The sequence below is a fragment of the Oncorhynchus gorbuscha genome, linkage group LG01, assembly GCF_021184085.1.
Source record: "Oncorhynchus gorbuscha isolate QuinsamMale2020 ecotype Even-year linkage group LG01, OgorEven_v1.0, whole genome shotgun sequence".
NCBI classification, from domain to species: Eukaryota; Metazoa; Chordata; class Actinopteri; order Salmoniformes; family Salmonidae; genus Oncorhynchus; species Oncorhynchus gorbuscha.
Genome location: NC_060173.1, coordinates 10,410,822 through 10,426,726, shown reverse-complemented (window position 1 = coordinate 10,426,726; position 15,905 = coordinate 10,410,822). Strand labels below are relative to the sequence as shown.

The 15,905-nt window shown below is 43.6% G+C and overlaps 1 protein-coding gene across 1 annotated transcript in view; it reads left to right on the top strand.

Annotated features, from left to right (window-relative positions):
* The first annotated feature begins 6,984 nt into the window (after window positions 1–6,984).
* LOC124032433 (probable 2-oxoglutarate dehydrogenase E1 component DHKTD1, mitochondrial) overlaps window positions 6,985–15,905 on the top strand; it is a 54,952-nt gene continuing 46,031 nt past the window's right edge. The window contains exons 1-2 of the mRNA XM_046344831.1: window positions 6,985–7,281; window positions 14,930–15,082. Of these exons, the coding sequence (XP_046200787.1) occupies window positions 7,095–7,281; window positions 14,930–15,082 (340 nt within the window). The 5' untranslated portion in view covers window positions 6,985–7,094. The remainder of the gene's footprint in view (window positions 7,282–14,929; window positions 15,083–15,905) is intronic.

Genomic DNA, 15,905 nt, shown 5'->3' with positions numbered 1-15,905 from the left:
AAAAGATTGTCCCTGGTCCCCGGTCTTGAAAAGATTGTCCCTGGTCCCCGGTCTTGAAAAGATTGTCCCTGGTCCCCGGTCTTGAAAAGATTGTCCCTGGTCCCCGGTCTTGAAAAGATTGTCCCTGGTCCCCGGTCTTCAACTCTGAAACGCCACAGATGTATCCACAAGCTGTGGATTTTTTCTCATAGTCCCCCCCCCCCAGGTGATCGACGTCTTTGGAAGGTTTGAACCTAACAAGAACAATAATATAACCATGTCACCCCCCCCCAGATACCATATATTGATCTGTAAGGTTGTGCCTCAAAGTTCTTATGGCTGTTCTGTACAATAGATTCACTCTAGTCAATGGCCAATAAGAGTCCTCTAGTTTACATTTTGTTACTTGATGTGTAACCCTTTACAAATTTTAAATGCATTTATTTAGTTTAAAATCATACAGCAAGGTGTGCAGTGTATTTGCAGAGGATAACACTGAAACATTAAAACACTTGTTTCCAAAGTTGTCCTCAATGATAATGGTGTCTCTTCATTGGGGCTTCCAAGGGCAAAAAATGGTCAGACATTTTTAGGTACAATTCTACTAACAGCATACCTAGTTCATGATTCAATCTGTATGTGGAAAAAAGTATGGAAATGTATGCTTTAAAATGTTTGTACCTGTGGTTGGACCTGGGGTGTGGACTGTGGAGGAAGAGGTTGGGACAGCGTATGGGGTCGCTGGGTGCCGGAGCTATGTCGCTGTTGTCGTTAGATTAGAAAACTGTATTATGCTCCAATTAAGAAATTATTTGTGCAGCATAGACAACAATCAACATACATACAAAAACAGAAGTTGAATCACAAAACATTTTTAAAAACAGACCTGCAACGTGATTTAAAAGAAGTGCATTACACCTCAAACGTGTGCTTTTCTTCAGTCTGGGGAAAGGTGTTCTGATGTCTGGCTGCTGTAGCAAGGGCCAGGAATTTACTGCAGGTCTCACCATCCTTACTGGTGTGTGTATCCAGCAAACGGATGATAGAATCTTCCGGGGCTGTTTTACTGAAGAGTTGCAGCTTCCTGTATTCGTGTAAAGTCACCAGTTTCTGCTCGTCTACATGCTGAAGGATGTGACTGGGGTCCGCTGACAGGACATCTGTCAGAAACGTCTTAATCTCTTAACGTCTTAATCTTAATTTATCCATGCTGGACCTGAGACAGAGAGATGGACACCTTGTGGGTGTTTTAGAACCTACGGAATGGGACGCAACTGAATTGAAGAATTTAACTGAATAAAATCAATATATATGATTGGAGTTTAATAAATGATAGCCTACAATAATTAGTCTAGGTAGTTAGGGCTACTTTTTAATTGGGAAAAAAACTTTGCTTTACCCCAGTTCCTCGGGTTTATATCATTGATTATGATTTCTCCGAAGAATTGCGTTGGCGGCCAGTTAGACTACGAGCTCGCGGTGTCACAAAACTCATACAAGTAGGCCTAAATTATGTTTTCCCTTTTACTCAAAGATTAGGCTACCATACGCCGATAAATATGTTATGCTATGCCTATTAGATTAGATATTGACATACTTGACAAAGATTAGAAGCTTTTACCCCGAAGAAAACCTATATAGGGGACTGCAGAAAGATATTATGTATGTAGGCTACCCTATGTATTTGTGATCAGAATTTCCTTTCGCTTTAATTATATTTTAAATATGGAAATACCTTATAGACTAGGCCTACTCGTCATAGCTCTGCATTTGACCAATCATCGCTTACAGGGAAGTTAAGAGAGATTCAAAATGGTAACCATAGCTCAACTCAGACAGCTACAGACTGTAGGTTAAACGAGACACAAATACACTGTCACCATCTATTGTTGACAAGTGTAACTACAGTTAACATACAGTATAAATTGATGGATGAATCATAAGGATATAGTAATGAATAAGAACAGTTTCTTACCCAGTTCCCTCATCTCTGATCACCTACAAAACCACAACTCATATATCATGATGTGTTTTTCATTCAAATAAAAAGTAGAACATATCTACTTCAGTTATCAAGAACAACCTCAACCTCTCCCTCAACGTTTAGCAAAACAAAGGAGCTGATTGTGGAATTCAGGAGGATCCCAGCTGGACACGCCACCATCCTTATCAACCTGGCCGCCGTGGAGACAGTCAATAACTTCAAATTCCTCGGCGTACACATCTCAGGAAAACTGAAATGGTCTAACCACACGGACACCGTAGTGAAGCCACCGCAGCGACTCGTCAACCTCAGAGTGCTGAATAAATTACTGAAGGAGATTTGTTGCAGTCTAACGCGCCATTTGTGCACACTGCCTGTCCTACAGGACACCACCACCAGGTGTCGCAGGAAGGCCAAGAAGATCACCAGAAAAGACTGGCCAATAAATGTTTCTTCCCTCAGACCATCAGGCTGCTGAATAGCCTCCACCCCCTTCCCATTATAAACATTCTTTCTCCCCCTTTAATAATATAGGTTAGGCAAATTAACGTAGCAGGTTGGGAGGAGACTTAGGTTAATGTTAAGGATAGGGTTAGTTAAAATGCTCGCCTAACCTGCTACGACAAGTAACTTCCGGTCATAGCTTTACTCCATCTCGTCAGATCCTGCAATGTGTATTTGGGTCTGAGTGCATGTCTGTGGGAGAATCTCAATTGCAGACTCCTCGCATCCTCGCCTCCTTATCTAAACCCATTGGATGAGAAAACCAGAGGTCCGGCTTCTCTGAACTTCTCATCCAATGAGTTTTGAGGAGGAGAATTCAATAGAGTTCGCCAGCTTGTAGTTCTAATAACAGGAAATGAGTTACTTCCAGTTCGTTCAGCTATTCCTATTGGGAAAATGAATGCGGAAAGAATAGGATTTTGGGATAAAAGCCAAACATAAAGTCTGAGGTTAATACAGGCTTTGGAGATCTCACAAGTTGTGTTCTATGAGATAATATCAGTCAGTTAACATGACCTTTATGAATTATGAAGCCTTTGTGTTTTTTTCTGATGACATAAATTATTCAAAATTCACAAAAAGTGAGGTCAGCTGATGAAGATTATCTGACAGACGTATAACAAAACGAATACGGTCTCCTAAGCCTGTGTTTAACACATATCTTATGTTCGGCATTCCATTCATTTCCCTATAGAGCCCCACAGTGGAGGTGTCGTAATAGTTCCAATAGTTTTTCCACCATTCATTTTTTTCCATAGGGAGTTTTAGAAACACTTAACACGAGGGCTGTGTTTCGTGTAGGCCTACCCTGGCGTGACATTTTCATAACACGTCCAGGTGTAGCTGATTTCTGTCATTCTGATTTTGCACTTGCCCTTATTCAGTTTCAAATGGATGCTCCTCAGTATGTCTAGTAGCTGTCTCAGTCTCCGGTCGTGTTGCTCTGTGTCATCACCCCAGACAATAATGTCATCCATGACGTCTAAGACACCTTCCAGACCTTTCAAATGCTCTGCGAAGCACCTTTGGAAAAAAACTCTGGAGCGGACGTGATTCCGAACAACAATCTCTTGAAGGAATACCTCCAAAACGGTGTATTGAACGTGCAGAACGTCCTTGGTTCGCATCAACAACTGAAAATACCTTGGCGTTCGGGATTTCAGCAACTACCTCTTCAATGGTACGTAAAAGGATTACGTTCTCTCTTGATAGCTTTGTTTAGATCTTGTGGTTTCATGTATTGTGTTTGGCTTCACGATTGTCCCCAAACGGTTTAGCCATTCACTAGGCTCAGTTTGCTTGGCGATGACATCCATATTTTCCTTGTGGTTAAGTTCCTTTTCAAGTTTTTATTTCAGTGCTACAGGCCCTTTTCTAGTTTTCTGAGATGCCACTGGCGATTAAAGTTTAAATATGCAACATATTCTTACATTTAAAAAGTAATACTAAGGAAAGCTCAACAATGATACCACCAGCTACTCTGATCCTAGAGGGAAAAATTGGAGAGTTTGAATCCAGAAACATAGGCTGAATTTTGCTCAAATGTTGTTTTACTTCCGACACCATACAATAATACATCGCACAATGAGGCAGGGATACAGTTAAAATAACCATGTTTATCTGATGTCATGAGTCAAGTACCAGTAGAAATGAACACTTACTAATGTTGGATCCTGTATTTTACATTATAGCCATTACCATATATATGATTGCATATTATCTGATGTTGGCTTGTGTGGATGTACGTATGTGTTATGCAACAAACATTGAAACATTGTTAAAAGTTGCAAGGCCATGGGCCTTTATCATGATGGAAAAATACAGAAGACAGGAACTGTTCAATGAGTTGGGAGGGGGGCACATTCAGAGCGGGGTGTTGCGAGAACAAGCGGTCTTTTGTTAGATAACAGGAGCCAGGTGCGAGATAACGGTAAGGAGCATGAGAGCCTGGATGTTCTTCACAAGCAACATTTACATCTATCAACAGAAGCGCCAAGAGGCGGGGACCCGCCTGAGCGCCTGCAATAGGCTGAGCAAGTTTAAACCACGCCCAGTCTCTACTGTGATAGGCCAACAGACAGGTTGGAACTGTCTATCACAGTATAAAGAATACTGTTTACATACATCTTGTCAGTTCTCTGTTCTGCCCTGCGTGGTATTACAGTGAGCACCTATATACGAAAGTTGCATTTGCCATTTATTACTTAGCTAATAAAAAATACATAGTATAAAATCGGTGACTCATTGTTATATTTATCCTGATACCAGATTCGAATTTACGTAACCCTAACACTAATTAGTAACAACGCCACCCTCAGACAGTCCAGGTGAGAACATTACACATCTGATTTACTTTTATTTGAGGAGAGGGAATCGATATACAAACCCGAAGTCAGCTGTAACTGTCAATAGTAAAACAACGTTTAAAACAATTGTGCAATTGTGAGTTCCGGACTCCTGAAGTTTGATGATCGCCCTGAAAATTATTGGGCATGGAAAGCATCCTTTCTCAATGCGACCAGAGACTTGAATTTATCAGCCAGGGAAGAGTTAGATCTAATTACCAAGTGGCTAGGGGCAGAGTCGTCTGAGCAAGCAAACAGAATTAGATCTGTCCATATTTTCAACGCAACAGCAGGGCTTAACATGGTCTGGCAACGACTAGAAGAGTGCTATGGTACACCCGAAGTGATCGAGAATGCACTGTTGAAGAAAATTGATGATTTTCCAAAACTGGCTAACAAAGACAATCACAAACTAAGAGAATTAGGTGACATTCTTCTCGAACTGGAGTGTGCTAAAGTAGAAGGGTACCTTCCAGGCCTCGCTTATCTGGACACATCTCGGGGGGTAAACCCTATTGTAGAGAAACTTCCATTCAGTTTACAAGAAAAATGGATAGCACAGGGATCCAAATATAAGGAGGACTATCGGGTAGCATTCCCACCATTCTCGTTCTTCTCGAGATTCATCAGGAACCAGGCAAAAATTAGAAATGACCCCAGCTTCACCCTCTACACCTCAACTAACCAGGTGTCCATGAAAAGTGAGAAACCTGCCAGGTACAGCAGCAAGACACCTGTGACTGTATACAAGACAGATGTGTCATCTGAGGCTTCAGACCACCAAACCAAACCCAGTAAGACAAAGGTTGAAAACCCTGACCGTCACTGCCCAATACATAACAAGCCTCATCCTCTTAAAAAGTGTTGTGGGTTTAGATACAAAACTCTAGATGAGCGCAAATCATATCTCAAAGACAATGGCATTTCTTTCCGATGTTGTGGGTGAACTCAGCACGGAGCTAAAGACTGTAAGGTTTCAATCAAGTGCTCTGAGTGTGACATCAACAGGCATCTTGCTGCTCTGCATCCAGGCCCAGCCCCTACAAATACAGACACCGCTACAGCAGAGACAGAGCATGGCGGGGAGCAAGGTGACGATGCTCTTCTATCTGTCACCTCAAAGTGTACAGAGATCTGTGGTGAGGCAGTCAATCCAAGATCATGTTCAAAAATATGCTTAGTCAAAGCTTATCCGGCTGGGAAAAGAGAGAAAGCTGTCAAAATGTATGTAGTGCTTGATGAACAGAGTAACAAATCTCTGGCCAAGACAGAGTTTTTCAGTCTCTTCAACATCAATGACAACTCTGCTCCATACACCATGAAGACGTGTTCTGGGGTAACAGAGACTTCAGGCAGGAGAGCCGTCAACTTCATGGTGGAGTCTATAGATGGACACATGCAGCTCACTCTCCCTACTCTGATAGAGTGTGATATGATGCCAGACGATAGGATGGAGATTCCCTCCCCCGACATTGCATATCATCATCCCCATCTGCAACCAGTTATGGACAGAATTCCAGCTGTGGACCCAGACGCTCCCATCCTCCTGCTCTTAGGACGAGACATCTTAAGGGTACACAAGGTACGAGAGCAAATCAATGGGCCCCACGACACTCCTTATGCACAGCGACTCGACCTCGGGTGGGTCATTGTGGGTGAGGTCTGTCTGGGAACGGCTCACCGACCAGCCAATGTTAACGTGTTCAGGACAAACATACTTCAAAATGGTCGCACATCCTATCTGAGCCCTTGTCCTGACATCATCCAGGTAAAAGATAACTACAACAGCGTAGCTCAGAAACACATCTCTCCCTCTACAGTGCACTCGAGAGATCCAATCACAACTGTGAACACAGACAGCCTGGGATGTTACGTGTTCGACAAAACACAAGACGATTGTCGTACAATCTACCACCTTGTCTGAATCGATCCTTAACCGGCTCATCCTTCTACATAACCTTTTATCAACAAGGCCAAACCCAACAGTGAGTGTTTGATGGAGGCACTTGTTGTAATCATCTGGACCGTCAATCATACGTGATATAAACGTGAAAGTACATTACAATCTGATTCAACAGGCTGGCTACACATGCACCTTAGTTGATTCAACATTAAACTATATAACCTCTGCGCTTCCGTGAAACACGCCGTCGGCTCAACCAATCAGCTTGAAGTATGGTGCCACCTCCTATCACAGCAGTGTGGCTGCTGCTCTGTCGTGTATGTAACGGTCTAGATTAACTAGCTACGTCCTTTTGTACTTATTTTATTCATTTAAAATCATGTCAGCGATACTATTCCTGAAAAACTTGCACCGCGTCAGTAGAGTACCTCTCAGTGTCGCTCGACCGGTCGTCGGTTGTCTGTATCATACCCGGAAAGGAGTCTACGGTCACCGACCCAAACAAAGCCAGGGGGACACGAAGTTGCACAGTGACCCAGTCTCGTATATCACTGCACTCAATCGAGGTCAGTAGTTTTTCCAGATAATGGACATGTTGGACAACATTACCAGTGGGCAAAACCAGGTTGAAAAGACATCCGTATGACGTCTTATTCTGGTCGCAAACTGTTTTTATCGCCCGACTTTTTACTGACCCGAATTACGTATTTTTTCTGACCACCATATTACCAATTGCGTCATAATTGTGACCTGTATATTATGTGCTATATTATGTAGCCTACTGGTCATAGTTAAGACCTCATCATAACCTGGTAATGACTACCTGACTACAGCGTATTACCTACTGTATAAAGTATTGCAGAGTATAAAGTTCGATATTGAAAATATTGTTAATTACATTTCTATGTATTTCTATAGTAACCAATTCAAGTTTAAATCTGCAACTTATTCTTACATTTAAAACAGATTAAGCAGTCGCAGAAACAAATCTACATCAAACATTTTGGACATCTGCATACAGTAGTGTTTCATAATTCAACCACACACATTACATACATAGAAATACTGGGACACAGAGTATATAAAGTTCAAACATTCTATATTTATTAATGATTAATAAGAGTGGTGTGATGGTGGGTGGATCCTCATCAAGGACCTTTGAGCACAGAAGGAGATCTGGAGCCTAGTGGTCCTGTTGAAGAGTGGTGTGATGGGTCAGATCTGGAGCCTAGTGGTCCTGTTGAAGAGTGGTGTGATGGGTCAGATCTGGAGCCTAGTGGTCCTGTTGAAGAGTGGTGTGATGGGTCAGATCTGGAGCCTAGTGGTCCTGTTGAAGAGTGGTGTGATGGGTCAGATCTGGAGCCTAGTGGTCCTGTTGAAGAGTGGTGTGATGGGTCAGATCTGGAGCCTAGTGGTCCTGTTGAAGAGTGGTGTGATGGGTCAGATCTGGAGCCTAGCGGTCCCGTTGAAGAGTGGTGTGATGGGTCAGATCTGGAGCCTAGCGGTCCTGTTGAAGAGTGGTGTGATGGGTCAGATCTGGAGCCTAGTGGTCCTGTTGAAGAGTGGTGTGATGGGTCAGATCTGGAGCCTAGTGGTCCTGTTGAAGAGTGGTGTGATGGGTCAGATCTGGAGCCTAGTGGTCCCGTTGAAGAGTGGTGTGATGGGTCAGATCTGGAGCCTAGTGGTCCTGTTGAAGAGTGGTGTGATGGGTCAGATCTGGAGCCTAGTGGTCCTGTTGAAGAGTGGTGTTATGGGTCAGATATGGAGCCTAGTGTTCCTTATGTAAGCATAAAAACATATTGGCATAATGTTGACATGAAGGATATGACAGAACAGTAACATACAGTAAAATATATTTTACAGTCAAAATCTACAAAAGAGTTCTCATTGTCTATGTCAATTGTCTCAACTTGTCACATTTACTTACCAACTACAATGGAGCACTCATGAGCGGTATCAAAGGCTCTATCTAATAAATGTTGTAATTGTCAAAACAGATTTTTAGAAACACTCCACTCCATAATCCTGAGGACATTGTCCCGGACAAACACACCACTCCATAATCCTGAGGACATTGTCCCGGACAAACACACCACTCCATAATCCTGAGGACATTGTCCCGGACAAACACACCACTCCATAATCCTGAGGACATTGTCCCGGACAAACACACCACTCCATAATCCTGAGGACATTGTCCCGGACAAACACACCACTCCATAATCCTGAGGACATTGTCCCGGACAAACACACCACTCCATAATCCTGAGGACATTGTCCCGGACAAACACACTACTCCATAATCCTGAGGACATTGTCCCGGACAAACACTCCACTCCATAATCCTGAGGACATTGTCCCGGACAAACACACCACTCCATAATCCTGAGGACATTGTCCCGGACAAACACACCACTCCATAATCCTGAGGACATTGTCCCGGACAAACACACCACTCCATAATCCTGAGGACTTTGTCCCGGACAAACACACCACTCCATAATCCTGAGGACATTGTCCCGGACAAACACACCACTCCATAATCCTGAGGACATTGTCCCGGACAAACACACTACTCCATAATCCTGAGGACATTGTCCCGGACAAACACACTACTCCATAATCCTGAGGACATTGTCCCGGACAAACACTCCACTCCATAATCCTGAGGACATTGTCCCGGACAAACACACCACTCCATAATCCTGAGGACATTGTCCCGGACAAACACACCACTCCATAATCCTGAGGACATTGTCCCGGACAAACACACTACTCCATAATCCTGAGGACATTGTCCCGGACAAACACACTACTCCATAATCCTGAGGACATTGTCCCGGACAAACACAATACTCCATAATCCTGAGGACATTGTCCCGGACAAACACACCACTCCATAATCCTGAGGACATTGTCCCGGACAAACACACCACTCCATAATCCTGAGGACATTGTCCCGGACAAACACACCACTCCATAATCCTGAGGACATTGTCCCGGACAAACACACTACTCCATAATCCTGAGGACATTGTCCCGGACAAACACACCACTCCATAATCCTGAGGACATTGTCCCGGACAAACACACCACTCCATAATCCTGAGGACATTGTCCCGGACAAACACACTACTCCATAATCCTGAGGACATTGTCCCGGACAAACACACCACTCCATAATCCTGAGGACATTGTCCCGGACAAACACTCCACTACTCCATAATCCTGAGGACATTGTCCCGGACAAACACACCACTCCATAATCCTGAGGACATTGTCCCGGACAAACACACCACTCCATAATCCTGAGGACATTGTCCCGGACAAACACACCACTCCATAATCCTGAGGACATTGTCCCGGACAAACACACTACTCCATAATCCTGAGGACATTGTCCCGGACAAACACACTACTCCATAATACTGAGGACATTGTCCCGGACAAACACACCACTCCATAATCCTGAGGACATTGTCCCGGACAAACACACCACTCCATAATCCTGAGGACATTGTCCCGGACAAACACACCACTCCATAATCCTGAGGACATTGTCCCGGACAAACACACCACTCCATAATCCTGAGGACATTGTCCCGGACAAACACTCCACTCCATAATCCTGAGGACATTGTCCCGGACAAACACACCACTCCATAATCCTGAGGACATTGTCCCGGACAAACACACCACTCCATAATCCTGAGGACATTGTCCCGGACAAACACACCACTCCATAATCCTGAGGACATTGTCCCGGACAAACACACCACTCCATAATCCTGAGGACATTGTCCCGGACAAACACACTACTCCATAATCCTGAGGACATTGTCCCGGACAAACACACTACTCCATAATCCTGAGGACATTGTCCCGGACAAACACTCCACTCCATAATCCTGAGGACATTGTCCCGGACAAACACACCACTCCATAATCCTGAGGACATTGTCCCGGACAAACACACCACTCCATAATCCTGAGGACATTGTCCCGGACAAACACACCACTCCATAATCCTGAGGACATTGTCCCGGACAAACACACCACTCCATAATCCTGAGGACATTGTCCCGGACAAACACATCACTCCATAATCCTGAGGACATTGTCCCGGACAAACACACCACTCCATAATCCTGAGGACATTGTCCCGGACAAACACACCACTCCATAATCCTGAGGACATTGTCCCGGACAAACACACCACTCCATAATCCTGAGGACATTGTCCCGGACAAACACACCACTCCATAATCCTGAGGACATTGTCCCGGACAAACACACCACTCCATAATCCTGAGGACATTGTCCCGGACAAACACACCACTCCATAATCCTGAGGACATTGTCCCGGACAAACACACCACTCCATAATCCTGAGGACATTGTCCCGGACAAACACACCACTCCATAATCCTGAGGACATTGTCCCGGACAAACACACCACTCCATAATCCTGAGGACATTGTCCAGGATAAACACACCACTCCATAATCCTGAGGACATTGTCCCGGACAAACACACCACTCCATAATCCTGAGGACATTGTCCCGGACAAACACACCACTCCATAATCCTGAGGACATTGTCCCGGACAAACACACCACTCCATAATCCTGAGGACATTGTCCCGGACAAACACACCACTCCATAATCCTGAGGACATTGTCCCGGACAAACACACCACTCCATAATCCTGAGGACATTGTCCCGGACAAACACACCACTCCATAATCCTGAGGACATTGTCCCGGACAAACACACCACTCCATAATCCTGAGGACATTGTCCCGGACAAACACACCACTCCATAATCCTGAGGACATTGTCCCGGACAAACACACCACTCCATAATCCTGAGGACATTGTCCCGGACAAACACACCACTCCATAATCCTGAAGACATTGTCCTGGACAAACACACCACTCCATAATCCTGAGGACATTGTCCAGGATAAACACACCACTCCATAATCCTGAGGACATTGTCCCGGACAAACACACCACTCCATAATCCTGAGGACATTGTCCCGGACAAACACACCACTCCATAATCCTGAGGACATTGTCCCGGACAAACACACCACTCCATAATCCTGAGGACATTGTCCCGGACAAACACACCACTCCATAATCCTGAGGACATTGTCCCGGACAAACACACCACTCCATAATCCTGAGGACATTGTCCCGGACAAACACACCACTCCATAATCCTGAGGACATTTTCCCAGACAAACACACCACTCCATTATCATGAGGACATTGTCCCGGACAAACACACCACTCCATAATCCGGAGGACATTGTCCCGGACAAACACACCACTCCATAATCCTGAGGACATTGTCCCGGACAAACACACCACTCCATAATCCTGAGGACATTGTCCCGGACAAACACACCACTCCATAATCCTGAGGACATTGTCCCGGACAAACACACCACTCCATAATCCTGAGGACATTGTCCCGGACAAACACACCACTCCATAATCCTGAGGACATTGTCCCGGACAAACACACCACTCCATAATCCTGAGGACATTGTCCTGGACAAACACACCACTCCATAATCCCGAGGACATTGTCCCGGATAAACACACCACTCCATAATCCCGAGGACATTGTCCCGGATAAACACACCACTCCATAATCCGGAGGACATTGTCCCGGACAAACACACCACTCCATAATCCTGAGGACATTGTCCCGGATAAACACACCAAAACCTCTTGCTTGGAATATTGACGGTTTCCCCTAACCCGGACAACGCTAGGCAATACTTATGTAAATTGGTTTATTTATTTTTAATAAATTTCTAAACATTTCTAAAAACCTGTTTTTGCTTTATCATTATGGGGTATTGTGTGTAGATTGATGAGGGAAAAAAACGTATTTAATCCATTTTAGAATAAGGCTGTAACGTAACAAAATGTGGAAAAAGGGAAGGGGTTGGACCCGGGAAGAGCTCGGCCTGCATGAAGCCCCCTGATGCCTAGTCCCCTGAATCTCAAACAGAATAGGTCCGAGCCTAGCATGTTGACTGGGTACAGCGAGCCACGAATCCCTAACCCGCTTTCTTCCACCAAAAAAAAACAGATTTCAACCAAGTGTTTGGTTTTCGCCAGGCACAAAAAATCATCTGTCCATAGAGCATTCTTCCAAGAGTCTTGATGATCATCCAGGTGCTTTTTGGCAAACTTGAGTAAACATTTTGGATGACATGGGTCCCATTTATGCCTGGTGAAAACCAAACCCTGCATTCCACAGTAAGAACCTCATACCAACGGTCAAGGATGGTGGTGGTATTGTGATGGTTTGGAGGTGCTTTGCTGCTTCACGACCTGGAGAACTTGCCTTAATAGAATGAACCATGAATTCTGCTCTGTATCAGAGAATTCTACAGGAGAGGCCATCCGTCTGTGAGCTGAAGTGCAGCTGGGTCATGCAGCAAGACAATGACCCAAAACACACAATTATGAAAATGGCTAAAAAGCAAGACATTTGAAGTTGTGGAAGTATCTAGTCAAAGTCCAGACCTAATCCCAATTGAGATGTTGTGGCAGGACTTAAAATGAGCAGTTCGTGCTTGAAACCCCCCTAAGACAGGTATTTCCGACCTCATATATTCATGGTTGAAAACCCACAAATGTTGCTGAGTTAAAGTAGTTCTGGATGCAAGAGCAGGCTACAATTCCTCCACCGAAATGTGAGAGTCTGATCAACAACTACAGGAAGCATCTGGTTGCAGTCATTGCAGCTAAAGGTGGCACAACCAGTTATTGAGTGTAAGGAGGTAATTACTTTTTGCACACAAGGGGAAATGGGTGTTGCATAACTTTTGTTAATAAAATAAATAAAATAAGTATATACTTAAAATAAATTAAAAATTTAAACTCAGGTTCACTTTATCAGATTTATTCGATATTGGTTGAAGATCTGATCAAATTCAGTATTCAAAAAATATGGGCTAATACTATTTCATGGCACTGTGTTCATTCACCTATTGTTATTGCAGGACAGATGAAGTGTTGTTGTTGTTGTTGTTGTTATTGCAGAACAGATGAAGTGTTGTTGTTGTTGTTGTTGTTGTTGTTGTTGTTGTTATTGCAGAACAGATGAAGTGTTGTTGTCATTGTTGTCACTACGTATCACAGCTACACTTTTACTACTTGCTTTAATTGGCATTTAACTGGAAATTTGTCTAATTGCTTGTCATAGACTATGGATATCCTCCTACCCCCCCTCCTCCATTCCCACGTGTTTACATAAAAAGGGCCGTTGTTTTGGAACAGTCTTTGTCCCTGGGTATATGAATTAAATCACTTTTTGACAGTGTCCCTTTTGATTTAAACAAGTGTAGTTTGTCAAATGGGCACGTACACAGCTTGTGGATCTTTGCAAAACTGCTAGAGTAAGTATATTTTTTTACATTTAACATTTTTTTTTCTTGCTGATATCGGCATACGTTTTGAAAACCATTATGAAAGCGATGATTATAGACGTTAAAACACAGCGTTGGAATTGTAGTTCACATGGAGCCATGTGGGCGACTGTACCTGCCAGCTGTGACACAGCCTGGGATCGAACCCGGGTCTGTAGTAAAAATGCGGCCCCTCCGTTGAATTTCAAAATCCCGATGTGGCCCGCAAGCCAAAAAGTTTGCCCACCCCTGACCCCTGCCCGACATCATCTGAGATTTTGTGTTGTGCCTGTCGTCGGTTGAGACACAACATGCTCTTGAATACAGGATGGGTCGTCATTTCAGTCATAGAAATATAACTAATAGAATGGACCTATCCCTTCAGACCACTGCACTTTAGCTGGTACACCTTTTAAATGTAAATGTTAACTTGTAATTACTACCATAAACATGATCGCTGGTCCACCCACTGTTGAATGCCAACTTAAATGGTCACGTCTATTCTATTATTTATATTTCTGTGATTACAATAGGTTTCCTATGGATGATTGTCAGTATCATTTAAAACAACAGATATTCCCATTCTATAAAATTAGTACCATAAAGATCGCTGTTTAACTTTTCCAGTGTTGAAGACATGGATGTCTCGTGCTATGGTGGGGTATGCCAAATAGGTCAACTTTGAGCAGCTGTATCTCTTGAATGTTTTGGCATTCAGGTCCAAAAGGTCACTTTGTGAACACTTCTACAATGCCCCCCCCCCCCTCTGTTTACACAGACCATGGGCTAGCACGCCTGGTGGAGGCTTACAGAGCACATGGACATAAGGCTGCTAAAATTAACCCTCTACTGCCTAATGACCCAGTGGAGGACAGTGTGCCAGAGATCAACATGTTGACTGGAGCTGTACAAGGACCCCTTAACACATCAGGTAGGCTATGTCTATGTGGTCTATTGACTTCTTCATGAAATACGCGTCGTTGATTTAAATCAATCTATCAATAAATACACTTCACATTGATGATGCATAGCAGTGTTTTCTAGTATCTTCCTACTACTACTAGGCTACTAGCTAGATACTACTAGGTAGTTCTACTGTAGTGTAGGTGTAGGGAAGCCTTATGGAGAGGTCAATGTTAAACCCATCACCAAACATTTGAATTGCTAAACCAACCATACCAATTAAATGGGAAGCGTCAGGAAATGGCTCGCAGCACATCAATTTGATTTGATTTGAACAATAACACGTAAAATTAACGCAGGCTCTCTGCATGGTGTCGCCTGGGATGAAGCATTTTCAGTGACAGCCAATAATAATATCTCATACCTCCGTTTTTACAGTTTATACCATGGCATTATTGATGACTAATTTCTGATTGGTTTGAAGGGCATTCTAGAGCGTGCATTATTTCCCTATAATGCACAAGGTATATCCTCAGCACAGGATAATTCAACGGCTATAGTTCATTCTTACATGTTCTATGTTTGAGCTGCTTTTGAATGGAAACGTTGAGTTGAAAACATTGTCATTGTTGAATTAGATTTTCATAATAGCAAGCTAGGACCCAAAGAGTTTTATAACTAAACTGTCATTGATCTATCTGTGATAGGACTGATGGATTGATTAGCTAAAATATCAAGTCTATTTGTGTAGTTACTAAGGCAACTACTGTAGCTATCTAGTAAACTTGCTAACTTGCAGTGGATCTTGAACATGTCTATTTTCAAATGAACACATTTCTAGCGGTACATTT